This window comes from Falco punctatus, assembly GCF_963210335.1.
Source record: "Falco punctatus genome assembly, chromosome: 3".
NCBI classification, from domain to species: domain Eukaryota; kingdom Metazoa; phylum Chordata; class Aves; order Falconiformes; family Falconidae; genus Falco; species Falco punctatus.
Genome location: NC_137582.1, coordinates 61,302,251 through 61,317,284, shown reverse-complemented (window position 1 = coordinate 61,317,284; position 15,034 = coordinate 61,302,251). Strand labels below are relative to the sequence as shown.

At 37.5% G+C, this 15,034-nt stretch overlaps 1 protein-coding gene across 1 annotated transcript in view; it reads right to left on the bottom strand.

The window, feature by feature from the left end:
• Nucleotides 1–15,034, bottom strand: part of VAPA (VAMP associated protein A) — a 30,277-nt gene that overhangs the window by 8,665 nt on the left and 6,578 nt on the right. The window contains exon 2 of the mRNA XM_080379021.1: nt 5,009–5,161. Coding sequence (XP_080235147.1) covers nt 5,009–5,161 — 153 coding nt within the window. The remainder of the gene's footprint in view (nt 1–5,008; nt 5,162–15,034) is intronic.

Here is a 15,034-nt window from a genome sequence, read left to right as displayed (position 1 = left end):
AAAAAAAAAAAAAAAAAACAAAACAAACAAACAAAGAAAAACCCACAAACTGAAGCAAACAGCACAGGACTTTGCTTTGGAATAAACACATTGTGTGATTAAATGCACGCAAATTTAAAGAATTGTAGCACACATTACAATAGTTACACGGGAGGTGGGGGGTGGTATATTAATCTAAGCTGGGAGCAAAACTACTAAAATACTTCAAACTACAGTTACTATAGGAGGTAAAGCTGTCTAGGGTTTTAATAATACATCTTCAAAATGCTTTCAAACTGAGCTCTTTGTAAAAAAACATCTAGCATTTAAGTTATATAATAACTACACAATATATTATACTCAGGTTTTAACATTCTTAACCGTAAATCCAGTCTAACAGTTAAAAGTACTCCAAAAACCAGGTACATAATTTAACTCCATGCCACGTTTTGGGTGTCCATTGCACCTTACCAGCAAATAGAGGGATGAGATTCAAAATCAAATTCCCTGTAAAGGCAGCTTTAAGTGAAACATTAAAATAAAATGCATAATACTCCTTGCATTTTATCTTATGTATTTTCTCTCTGCATTTTCAGCTTTCAACGTATTGTAATGCAGATTTAAAAAAAAAAAAAAAAAAAAAAAGAAAAAACCCACACCACCACCTGGATGGAACCAGATTCTTTGACACAACAAAGTTTGTGCTACTTTTTTTTGTTGTTTTTGTTGTACTTTTTGCTACCAGAGTCTGATTATGCAAGCAGTTTATACTTTCTAAATTAATGCCTTTTCACTGTATTTTCATCTTTCCAGAGCTTAAAACTCTGTTGGTTAAGAACAGAAACTTATGCTTCTAAAGTTGTTATTTTGAGGTGTGCACAATCCTGGTGAAAAAAATTACATCACTGACAGTATAGCTTCCATTATTTCTACAATACAATACTTTTAAATGAAAGCTTTAATTACAGCAGCACAGCACCACCTTCATCCATCCAAGTTATACAAGGTCATCCAGGCGCAGACTGTGTTTTTACACTACATAGCAGCTGTCCCGATCATCCTGGCATCACTATTATGTGTGTGGTTTCTTTAGTTCACAGGGACTGAAATAACACGATGTTTATAATACAGACCAGGAGATCACAACTTTTATAGGATATAGTTGCATACCCAGGGGCATATTATAAGGGTTTGTAGAACCACCTGAATACACAAGTTTTGTTATGGTAGTGCTGGGGGACTACTGAAGCAGAGAGAGGGATACACAACAAGCAGCATCTACCTCCAACCATACTGGCTGGAGCAGACCCTGAAACAAACTATCATGTTAGCCCGCTTGTCTCCTTTCAGAGACAACTAGTTGCCTTAGTCCAGATGGGAGGACCGAACAACACAAATTATATTTAAACATGTGTATGTAGGTACAACACTTGTGACTTGGTCTATCAGAGGATAAGGACTCGGAGAAGCTGAAGTAGTTTTGGATAAAGATTTAAAAAACCCCAAGAATAACATTTTTCGGAGTCCTATCAACAGGTATCTGTAAATGTACCTATAGCAGAAATACTGACTGAGCTAGAAAAATACACTGTAGTCTCTGAACAACCTTCCCATATATTCTAAACCAATTTGTAGACTTCAATACTGCTATAGTTTTAAACAATTCAATTATATTTTCCACAATTCTGAATCTTCATTGGATGTACAGTTCAATATGCTTCCCTTCACAGAAAGTAAATTCTTCATGGTAGGACTGAACTGCATTAGTATATAAAACGCTAAGTGCAGTATCAAAATTACTAACTTGGCCTTTCCATTTTCCATTCACTAGTACCTACGAGAAAAGTTACTTCTAAATTTAATTACACTGCCACCCAACCTTAGGCCTTAAGTACTAGTTACAATTTGCAGGTGTTTGCTACAGGATGGTTATATATATTTTTTTTTTCCCCTTAAATTTTATATACAATGTAATCAAAGGGTAAGTGAATAATCTGAATCAGATCTATCTCACAAATAAAGTACAAAAAGGAACTGCATTATTTGACATGCTTTCAAACAACCTGTTTAGAAAGGTTTAAAAGTCAGGTTTTCTTAATCATTGGTCCCACTGTGGTCCAAAACGTAACTGATCAAACTAAATACTTCTTCCATATATCAATGCTATAGCAATTTATCTCTAAGATTTGTTCCATTATGGCAAAGCCAGCTTTCCATCACCACAGAACTTCTTCACATGCTGGCAGAATCCCTGGATAACTAGTTAAATAACTTTACGTTCTTTGGCCACTCGGTAACAACTGAAAATCTCATTTAATTGAAAAGCAGCAGAAAAAGACAATCCACAAATTCAAAGAGCTCTTAAAGCTCTTCATGATTTTAAGTAATCATGGAAAATCTCCTAAATATACGAAAGCACAGTTTTAAACATATTCTTGGAATCCCCGAGTCGTTCAAAGATCACTTCTAGGGGAACCGCAATAAACAGTTATGAAAGCAAGCCTCTTGTTAATAGGCCTAGGTTTTCTACACAGGAGGGCTTTTTCTCCACAAAATAAATGGCAAAGGGGTCTGAAAACCAGAAGGAAGAACAATAACAAGTTTTCTAAAAGAAGAGTAACACACTATATTCTGAAAAGAAAAAACAACAAGCAATTGTTAACAACAAGCAATACATGATACAATAATAAATAGTTAATTTAGGGCATCAAGGTAAAGAAAAACAGATCTTTCCAAATCAGTATTTTGGGGAGGAAAAAAGAAAGTGTAAACATTGCTGAAGGCTACCTAGTGATTCACAATTGAATGATAAACAAAACGCCCATGGACTTTCTTAAAATGACTGTAAATTACATCTCCAACAATAGATTTAAAAACTGGGTTGACTTTCAATGAGCACGATGCATTATATAGGCTGAAGTCAACGTTTAGTTTTGAAAACAGTTTCAGCCCATGGTATCCTAGAGTGAATTCTCTCTGCACAACAACATGAGATAAATCTATTTTTAATTATATGAAAGATGAGTCAGCAGTGAAAAGATTCAGTTGAGAGATCAATGAGATAACAAAGTGGGTCACTAGAAAAATCATCTGCATAGTTAGCTTACCAAGTGACCCAAAAGAAATCATACGCTTAAAACCAAAAAGATTAAGCTGACACTTCGGGAAGAGAACTTAATTCTGAAAAGCACTGTAACTAAACAAGTACATGTGAAAGCATCTTGAGGGGTGGGGGGGGGTGGGTGGGTGTCACTGTAGCTGAATAACTGCATGAGAATCCAGTAATACAGAAAAAGGGATATCAAAGATTCCCTGCTATGCAAACTGAAGAGTCAAGTAGTACTGTTTCCCTTTATTGGTGAATCTGAAGCTGAAATACTGTTTACAGCTCCAGTATTATCTCATTTAAAACACTGAAATATTCCAAGCATTAAAAGAATGACATAACTATGAAAACACATTTTAAAATAGGCAAATGGAATCCTTCAATCTCTTCAATTCTCTGAGAAGAACGTCCAGCAATATCTTGATTGTGATATATGACTACCTACAGGGAAGATCCCTGATACCAGATCAAACACTCAGTCAAGACAAAATGGCTGCAAGTCGAAGTTGAAGATGGAAATGAAGTAGGCTTTTGACTACTGAATCATGAATCAGTTCTCAGTAAAATGATCTTTCATCCACAAGATGCTGGATTGTCCACGGTAAACAATGTTGAAGTTTTAAAGGGTCACGTTCTACAGATCATATTAGATAAGTAAACTGGTGTCTCTCCTACAAGAAAACTTAGTCTAAGGTTTCAATCAACCATAAATACAAAGTATTTCTGAGTTACTCCTTGCAACATTTGAACACATAACGTGAAGCTTCTCCAGCTTCTTTTAAACTTCCCAAAGGGTATAAGGATATGAATCTGAAAAGCTCTGAGGTTTGCTCCATGTTCCCCTCTTGCTTTGCTACGGCTCTGCAATCATTCTACAAAAATTAACTTTCTAGACTTAGAACACGAGCTCACACCTGTATTGTCTGTGATCTCCACAACCTATAAAGAGGGGATTATCCGCTCTCCAAGTTGGGAAATATGGTAGGTCTAGAGAAATAAAAGAGTTTCTCACCTCTTGGAGTCACTGGTTTGAGAATCCCCTTTATTCTGGAGATTCCTACCTCTAGATAATTGGGAGAATGACCCATGAAAATGTTACCAAATCAAGACTGACACTTAGTCTTACCCCATTTCCTTGACAATGTCTACTCCCATGATAACTAACACCTGGTCTTTTTGACACACACATTGCATAGGATTAGACCATTATACATCCAACTAACTTCATTCTGACAATCCACAGAATTTTGAATGTAAGCCAAATTTACATGGAGTTTCATGGAAAAAAAATAAAATACTGTCTGGCTTCAGGGCTCACACTCTGCTGAAAAGTAAGGATATTTTTTCCCTTTTTCATTCTCTCACCTAAAAAAAACCCAGAAACAGAATAAGGGGAGAGTGTCTCTATAGTGAAACATACTAGATTTTTCAAATTTAAGGGCTATGAACTGCTCCATTTACCTAAAGTAACAGCAAATCTAATTTTTAAAAGCAATTTAATGACTGCCACTTAACATATATTACTGTGATAAATGGAAGAACTATGAAACAACAGAGTTCAGGGACCAGTACCATGGTCAAAACAACTATTCAAAACAACAGAATGAATTATTTTGGGGGTTTTCTTAAATGCAATGAACTGCCAAATGTTAAAACTTTAAACACATCACAGCATCCAAGAAATGCCCTACTTCAAGATATAAGCATGGATACAGTAGTCTGAAGAACAGATACCGTTAAAGTCACTGCTATTTCCAACCTTCTTTTTCTCCTTTCAGACAGCTGCAGACAAATGTGACAAATGGCAAGTATTTCTATATGGAAGATTTTTCATGTATCATTGCAGGATCAAGCATTAGAGAGCTTCATTAAAGGCCTAAAACCACCTAACCTACCACTGCATATATTTATATTTGGTTTTACCTGAAACAATTACAGATGATCCTGGGTCAATAATTCCACTGTTCGGCCTCACGCAGTATCGACGAGGTGCTGTGGTCTTCACTTTGAAGCATACTTTCCTATCTGATGGATTTCGTAGTTTAAGATTTGTAGTTACTACATCTGTAAAGGGACCTGGAAAAAGGGTTGTTGTTTTAAATATTCATGTAACTCTAGAAAAAAAAAAATCTGTGTATACATCACATTTTTAAAATACAACTTGATGGCAACAAAATTCTAAAAGCATGTTAAATCATACATCTGTTAAGCCCATACTGTTACACACAAAGCACGCTCTATCATCTTAGTTATAATAATAAACATTACAGCAATGAACAAATAATTCTTAAATAGCATGATAGACACAAGCTGCTGGTGCAAAAATTTCATATATATATATATATATATATATATATATATATATGCTAATTTTACCAAATCATTCTTAACATTTTAAATACCTAGAAGGTAATGGTCATATGCAAATGTAAATTTTGCTGGAGTTTTCTTCAGGAACAGAAGCAACACACACTTTGGAACTCTTTCAAATGTTCAAAGATAGTATGTTTCAGTATCACAGTGTTTCTAACTGCTCTTGAGATTTCAAATTTCAACTTCTGTTGTGCTTCTGAGCTCCTATAGACTTGACAGAAACAGACACCAGCCTCATCTTTTAAACTCAAAATAGGCAAGAGAGATGATATGTTGTTTATGCACTTACTCTATAACTGATCCACAGAAAAGAAGTTATAGTTGCCATATTTACATATTCAATGCAGTGTATTCTCTAAACTGTGTTTATGTTAAACCACCAGGATAGGACTTGCCTCTAAAACTGGATTGGACAAGAGGCACAATTTCAATGTCAAGTTGCAAAAGCATGTCTTCCAACAAAGGTCACTGCCACGTGATGCCACACAGTAACAGCACAAAAAGCAAGTAAGGTTCACAGTGTTCTGAGCTGTGTTAATCTCCCTTACGTTTGTGTCATCTGAAAGCAAGGCTGCACAGGCACTAAAAGAATGTAACTTAGAAAATGGAATCTCATATGAATATGAAATCAATTCAATAATATTTCATTGTACATAAATTTGAAGAACCTTCTTTATCGTTCTTTACAAATTACACATTAAATTACTACAAAATAATTTTCATTAGTATTGAAAACATGACAATTACTTTTCCATTAAAAAAACACAAAGAAAGCAAATTTTAGATTAAATTGGATGAAAGCTATACATGATATGAACAAGTTGTAAGGCACAACAAAACCACTAATTGCATGAGACAAAGGAAGTAAACTAAACTCTTTTCTGAACACCTGATTCCACAGGGGCGTCTGGACTATTCCAAAGGAAACGGTACTGGCCACTATCAAACATGTTACTACACTAGAGGGCTCACTACCCGACAGATAATCTTTGTCTCATTCCAAACGCCAGATTTTGAGAGTCTTGACGCAAACACCAAGATACAAATCAATAAAGGACTAAAACAGGAATTAATAAGAACCAGAATACAGAGACGTAGACAAAGATAAATGCAACCTAGATTTACATTCAACAAGGTTCTTCTGTGAAAATAAGAACTGGTAGTACTTGTCAGAAACTTCACTTCTAATCTAGCTTTATACGGTGGATTAAATAGTCACCCTCTCAATCCAAGCAAATTTTACACAGCACACACAAGGATGATTTACAAAACTACTTCAAAGTTTCCTGCCACTTGCCTCTTGACGGGTCTTGCAGGATCCAGTTGCATTTATTATAGTGTGGTCCAAAAATAACTCGCATCACCCATACCACAAGCTGAACTAAAATCAGGCAGCTGAACACTCCTCTAAATCTAAGGCTGGTGATACACTCAGAAAAGACCAAACATCTATTTTTGAGCTACACAAACATTTTTGAGGAAGTTGTTCAGAGACTCTTAGTAATAGCCACCTAGGCATTGCCTTTGCAGTGCCCAGCAGCATACAGCACCTTGAATCTGGCTTTCAAAGGTGGGGGCTGCTTTTTTTAACTGCAACTCTAGACAGCCTGAGGAGCTCTGCTTCTCAGTCATCTCAACTACTATTACTAATGAAATTCCACTCAAAGGAAAAAAAGGCTCAGTTCAGAGGCTCATTTTGAAAGGCACAGTCACCAAGAAAAGGAGCTATACTATTAAAAAATAGCTTACTTAAGACAAAGCAGTGAATTTATAAAGTGATGATAAACTGTTTTTTAAACTTTAGAAAAAAAAAATGTTGTTCCTTTTGAGATGTGAAAGCTGCCCTAATGCCTGCCTTCTCGAAGTACATACTAATGAGATAGAACTGACAGGAAATATCAGAATAATTTGAACAGTATTTTGAATCCTAACACCACAGATAATTGGGAAAAAAATAAATCTGCTTTTGTTCCCCAGGTACATGAATGCAGTGACCTCCTTTGCATTTCCTGGATACTTCCCCAAAAAAAAAGAGCCTTTAGCTCAGGGACATTTTTTAGTATCAGACATTTCTTTCAGAGCAGACTGAAATCTTTTTCAAGGTCTAGAGCACCCTTCTTACAGCTTTACCTTTCCCCTGCTTTTTAAAAGCTTTAAAGAAAAAAAAAGCTGTATAAAGCTTCTGAGACTTGCAACCACCAGTTTTCATAAACAGCTGATAACAAACTGGTGTACACAAGGAAAAGATGACTGAATTTCACTGTTCCTGCAGAATCCAGCTGTTGTGGTAGTTTAGCGGCATACCAACAGACAGCACTGATCCGAGCATGGACAGGCAGGAAGAGACGCGAGGACAGTAAATCAGAAAAACATCTCTCTAACCACTCAGAAGCCACACAATCTAAATTAATGTAACATAGCCTTCAAAAAAGAAACCAGGCAACAGCAGAAGAGGATTCTGGAGTTCACATTCACACAAACATAAACACCACTACCCTTGGGGGAGTAAGGAAATAAAGTACAAGCTGGCACTAACAGTCTGAGCGCAAAAGCCTAAATCATGACGGTTACTTGAGAAAAACAAGAGAAGGGAGGGGAGGGGTAGAATCAGGAAGGAGAAACGCTTTGGCTGTACCACACAGCATCTAAACAAAGAAAAGAACAGGCAAAGATGGATAGACTGCACATGCATCAAAAGATGGACAAATGCATGCCAGCTTCATCTCAGAAAACATACAGGTATATCAGGACAGCATTATCCTCTGAAAAAGAGCATCTCACTGCTTGCATGACACCCAGGCCAAAGCTGGTTTTTATTGGAGCACTTAACCCTCAGACTGGCTGATTTCTAACTGTACCCACCAGACAAAATAGGTCGCGAGTACCCTCTACTGTTGTTTGCCCAATACTTCCACTGTCAACTGCTTAAGACTATCTTTTATCTTACATTTGTACAACTTAAGACAATGGACTTCTGGATCTGCAACTAGGGTTTTCAAAAGCTGTGGTAATTAAACTAACAAAATTCTCAAGCTATACAAATATAAATACGATGTCTAATGACAAGAGATCATTGCTTTATAGATCTATTTTTTCAATCTAACAATCTCTGGGAGTCAAAGCTACTTTAAAGGGGACAGGGAGTTCAGCAACCCCCTTATAGCAGTGTAAATTCAAGACACCAATGACAGCATCTTCCTAGAATAAAAGTTGTGAGAGTGCCAGATCATTCCAACAGTTTTGAACGGAGCCATGACAATCCATGCCGAGATTTTTCCTGTCTTTTTGACTTACAAGAAAGAGTCTTAGAAAGGAATGACAGACACCTACCTAATCACACCCAGAAATACTAGATATCTCCAAAAACATTAGGTACTGAATTTCTACTCCAGCAATCTCACAGTGCAGCCACCGCAACATTAACGCTGGGGTTGCCTCTGGCAACTACACATCACAGACTACAGCAACTAGTGGGCAAGGAAGAAGTGACACAAATTCAGCAGAGCCAGTTTCCACTGCTGAAACACAGGGCCAAGTTTCCTGGCTTGCCACAAGCTTGCCAGTTATATTGCAATAAAACCAAAATACTATGTATTACTGGACAGGTAGAACGTGTACAGAGATTGTTTTGATCAACAGTGTTTTCTTCTCTTCAAATTTAAGTCTCCTTCAGTTCCTCAGCTCCAAAAGTCATCCTTCTACTGCCTGGGATGGTCAAATATAAGGGAAAAAATGATGACATGAATATGCCTTTCTAGAGTGGGAAGGAAGAGCTCAAACCAACCTCCTCAGCCTGGGGTACCCCTGGAAAAGGTGAGAGATCACCATCGGTATCTCTAGTTGTTGGTAGTACAGAGTGAATATAAAAGAACTTCGAAGAAGCGGACAGGTTTGGTTATCAAGGAGCTCCATTCAAATTAGTAAATCTGTCACAATGCACACACAGAGCCTGTCACAGAATATCACCTCTACCTAAAACTGGATAAGAAATTATCATTTTATTAAATATAAAATCTTTGATAATTAGAAGGCCGATAACTGGAGTTATAAAAAAATGAGCATGCACTATTAAACAGATTCAACAACATTTTATATGTAAAACCTTAAGGGTTAAGTATATCGTCTCTTTAAGACACTGAACAATAGCTGTTATAAAGACGTATATCTAAGATGATTGCCAGAGAGCACTCCATTTCACGCACAGAACTAAAGTTTATTTCAGCTGTAAACTGGCACAGTAAAGGGATATATTCAACCACATCTGAAAACAATATAAGCACACATAAAAAAGTACACAGACTGGCAAAAGGAACCCAAACTCCTTAAAATGTGTAAATTACAGTGTTAATTTCAAAAACTATGGGGATTATATGCTTTAAGTGAGATGCTGGTTTTTTCACAACTGTTTCATTACCTTTGAAATTCCAAGAGCACCTGAAAGATACAAAGCACTTCAAGACATCTTTACCAAAACAAACTGGGGAAGTTTTCTTCCAGCACACAATAAAGTCAGGTTGGGCAGGCAAAGAAAAATCATTTAGTGCATTTGACAATTTGAGCCCTAATGAATGAGAACGGAATTAAAAGTCAGTAGGATAAAAACTAGCAATAATATTATAAAGCCAGAAAGACAAATTTTGAGAATAAGTGAACTAACTTTTGTGATTGACCTGACAGTAACAGAGTAGGATCTCCACCAACACATTCTGCTAGAATCAGAAGTAAAAACAGAATAAAGAAAGAATAAGTTAACATAGCCCCATGTAATCTACATTTGTACAATGTAATAAAAAAATATTTAATTAGGCCAAAATTTAATTGTTTTTCTTTCCCATCATTTGACATGGCAATCACAGAATGGTTGAGGTTGGAAAGAACCTGTGGGGTCATCTGGGCCAACCTCCTGCTCAAGCAGGACCACCCAGAATCAGTTGCCCCGACAGCTTTTGAATATCTCCAAGGACAGAGACTCCACAGCCTCCCAGGGCAACTGTGCCAGTGCTCGGTCACCTTCATAGAAGAAAAAAAAAAGGAAAAAAAAAAAAAAAAAAAAAAGCGTTTTCTGCTGTTCAGAGGGATCCTCCTGTGTTGCAGTGTGTGCCCGCTGCCTCTGGCCCTGTCACCGGGCACCTCCACAAAGCCTGGCCCTGTCCTCTTTGCGCCCTCCCTTCAGGTATCTGTGTACACTGATAAGATCCCCCTGAGCCTTCGCTTCCCCAGGCTTAGCAGCCCCAGCTCTCTCAGCCTGTCCTCGCAGGAGAGATGCTCCAGTCCCTTCAGCAGCTTTGGGGCCCTTCACTGGACTCTCTCCAGTACGTCTATGTCTCTCTCATAATGGGGAGCCCCTGAACTGGACCCAGCACTCCAGCTGTGTCTTCACCAGTGCTGAGCAGAGGGGCAGGATCACCTCCCTCGACCTGCTGGCAAGGCTCCTCCTGGTGCTGCCCAGGACACCACTGGCCACCCTGGCTGTGTGGGCACATTGCTGGTTCACAGTCAACTTGGTATCCACCATGACCCTGAGGGCCTTTTCTGCAAAGCTGCTCTCCAGCTGGTCAGACACCAGCATGTACAGGTGCATGGGGGGTTATTCCTCCCACGGTACAGGACTGTGCACTTCTTGCTGAACTTCAAAAGGTTATCATCAGCCTCTTTTGTCATCTGCCAGCTCACTCTGCACTCGTGCATGCATTCCATCAGGGCCCACGGACTAGGTATGTCCAGTTTACTTAAGTATTCCCTGACCTGATCATCCTCCACCAAGGGTAATGAGGGAAAGATGTCTAAAAATGAAAGACCAGTGGCCTGCAGCAAGTCAAAACTACCTTGACTGTCAGATAAGAAAAATAATCTTAAAATATACATAAAGCACTTATCCAAATGGAACTTTATAGTACTTTCTGAAAAAAGCATAGGTGACAGCTGACACAAAACTGAGAGATTTTTTATTTCCATACATTACTTTTAAGAAATTAATATTCAGACCTCTGTGAAAATAATCTGAAAAGAATGCATAACATGGACTGCCAATGAGCCTAATCCCTTCCTCTTGAAATACCAAAACCATAACCATTCAAATACCTTCTTCAACTGGAAGAAAAATTCCGACTGACAAATTACCTATGTTAAAATTATTCCTGGTCTACGAAGCATAACAGCTTACATTTCATGGATTAATACTTCAACACTAGAGGTCTGAATGATGAGGAATAATCAGTGGATGAAGGTGCAAGATCAATAATACCTACAAATAACCATGGCTCTCATGTAGATATCCATACATTAGAGCAATAATACAACATATTTCCTTCTTTTTCTACCCTAGCACTTGAGAAAGTTATTAGTTTTATCATCAACCTGTACATAAATGTCAGAATGCAAAAGGCTTCATAAGAAAGCTGACACATCTCAGTGCCCAGAGCTCCTGAAGGCTGATTCTATGCTAGCACTGTTTACCATGGGTAACATCAGATTTTATCTGAGCTCCCCACAATGACACGCTGTCTGCATCCATGCTGATAATGTATCTATCAAAGACTTTTCCTTCTAAGAAATGCTGAGACAATGCCCATTTTTTAATCCTAAAAGAGCTAATCTTCCTGTCAAACAGGCAAGCAGAGCCTATATATGGTTATCCAGGTTGCTAGACGTGCTTGTGCAGATGCTGGCATGCATGCATGCTTTACTGGGGTCTGATGGCAAAGGTGAAACCTTTTGCCTGCCATTCTGACAGAAAAGTCAGTGATACAATACAGTAGCATTTCAAAGCAGACAAACCAAACAATTTTCTTTCTTACATTTTCTTACTGGATCTAAATTTCATATTCATCCCAGCTTGTTACTGACATGTTGTTAATGGCCAAAAACACAGTAAAAAAGTAATAAGCATTTATCTCAATGGTAAAGTGGAGCCACAGATCATTACCATGAATTCTGGTAAAGAGAACATTATCTGGTTTATATAATAGATGAAAAACAGACTAAAAGGAGACTGTCCTGCTTTTAGTATTAAATATGGACAACGGTTTCTTTAGCCTCCACAACAACACACAACACTATTAGTAAGATGGTGTACAATGGAACAACCTTACCCAAAGATATTAATGCTTGTATTTAGCTTAAGCTTTATAATCTAGCAGTCTTGAGTCCAATTCATTCATATAGGTCTATTCTTGATGTTTTCCTGTTGAAAGAGTGCCTTTACTAAAGAACTGTCACGTTACTAACATCAAAGGCATGCTTGTTATTTAAACTTAACCTCCACATTAGTGTAAATTCCTTACTTACAATTTAGCTTTATTTGGTCACATTGTTATTCTTGCCAAATACACATGAAGAGCATACTAAAATTAGTAGCTATTCTGCTAGGATAAAGTCTTAAGAATCTAATGATAAATAAAGTATTATTCATCCCAAAGTGCTCTCACTGTTGAAATAAGGGCAGTAGAAATATTTTTACCAGCTAAACATGAACATTTAAACCAGCAAATTATCCCCAAAGTCCTGAAAAAACTAAGCAATATGTACAAGCAATCTTTCAGTACAGATGCAGTATTTACAATTTAGTTCAGTAAGGGCTGTGTTATTAAACCCTTCCTTGCTGGAGCAATTATTCTCTTTACTTGCATGAGGTTGGATAACTAATGAATTTGATAATTACAGAGGCTCCTGAATGTCAAGAATACTAGCTTGAACTAGAACTAAACAAACAAGTAAATTTTCCCTTTCTGTTCCCTTTTAAACTTGCTTTGCATTTTAACCAACTATAGCTTACAAAAGGTTTCAGTTCCAGTGATGCTGAAAAGCCCAGCTCTGCTGCTTAAAATATTCAAATATTCAGCACTTTCAAATATGTATGCACCCTCAAATACAAAATTTACAATTGGATACACCTTTCTGATCTGAATGGCAATATACAAGAAACTCTTGAAACTCTATAGTAGTAATCAGAATATTTGCAATCATATCAGATGACAGCTGCAGCGGCACATAGAAAAATCAGTCTTTCTACAGAAGACCTGACCAAAAGCTGCTACTTAGCACTTTTCCCAGTGTGCTCGAAGAACTTGCTATCAGTGGCCAGACTCAAAGATTAAACAACACCAGAGCTCTTGCGGTTTTCACCAGTCTCCTTTCAAGTAGTATCCCAAGAGTGGAACAAAGTAACTTTAAAAATAAATTGATTTCACACTTCTCATGGACAAAAGCCCAGAAAGTTCTTTTAAAAAAAACCCAAACAGTTTCAGGTGTTTGACTGTTAAATGGTGCCTAACCTCAGCACATAATGGGCCTGGTCTAAACAGGCTTATATTATAAGACATTAACATTTTCCACAGGCAGGTCCAGCTAACAATGAACTACACCCACAAAGACATTAACAACTCACTTTAGTTTCAGTGTGACCCTTCATTCTCTGGAAGCACAGACTACAGGTCTCCATCCCAAATCTCTGAAAGTCAAGTACAGCATATCCTACAGTCACTCAGGAAAACATGCTTTAAGTAAAAGTTGCATCCAGTCACAGCCTTGTCACTCCGGCAGCATCACACACTCCATTCCCTCATTGCCTTCACGTCACAGTACTGAGCTGAGCTAATGCAGCCACGCTACCCATGACCAGTCAGCTCACTTCTACAGAAGCAGCTAGAAATCCAACTTGAGCCGTAACATGGAACATGGCTAGTAGACATACAAATTAAAAACCAGTTTTTACTTTCATTAGGTCTACTAGACTTAGTGGCCACATTAACATCATACTGTTAACACATTAAGCATGTTAAACCATCATATTCCTGTGAATTATAATTACAAAGTTTACTTCACAAATGGAACAGTTACTCCTAGGTATATGATTTTTAAATTTATGAACATTCCTTCTTACAAAGAAAAAAACATTAAACATGTATCTCAGCCAACCTATTCTAATGTCTTGGAATATATACCATGACATACTGGCTTCTAGCTCAAGTACATAATTAGGTACCACCACTGTCCTACCAAACTTTCAAGAAATTTGTAACCTCATGACCTAGGAGGAGCCTTCTGAAGTCCACATGAAGCAAACCATTTTGTAAGATCGCATCTAATGAATTTAAAACTATTTCTGCCCACATAATTTTCAGAAGTTTGGTTCAGACTGACATGATTCAGATTTTAAATTCAACTAGTTTCTAATGATCTAAACACATTCATAGCCACTTGATGCCAATTAATTTTTGTACCAATCCTACCCTTTAGCCTACACAGCTTTTCTTCTCCCCGGTGCTTACCTCTTCTGATATATTATAGAGAGCAATCAAATCTCTTTTCAGTCTTCATTTTGCTAAGATAAACAAGCCAAGCTATTCTACTTCATTTACAACTCTTCATTTGCACCATTCCCATTTGGGTTAATTTTCACTGACTAGGGGTTGCCAGAGATGCATTTAGATAAAAGTTTCATCAATACCACAAACCTTGACATTAATACTTCCCTCACTACAAAACTATAGTTTCATTATTTGCCTTGTTTCATGACTTGTCACACTCACAATAAACCTGGAGTACTGCATCCAGTGCAAGGATCCCCAGTACAAG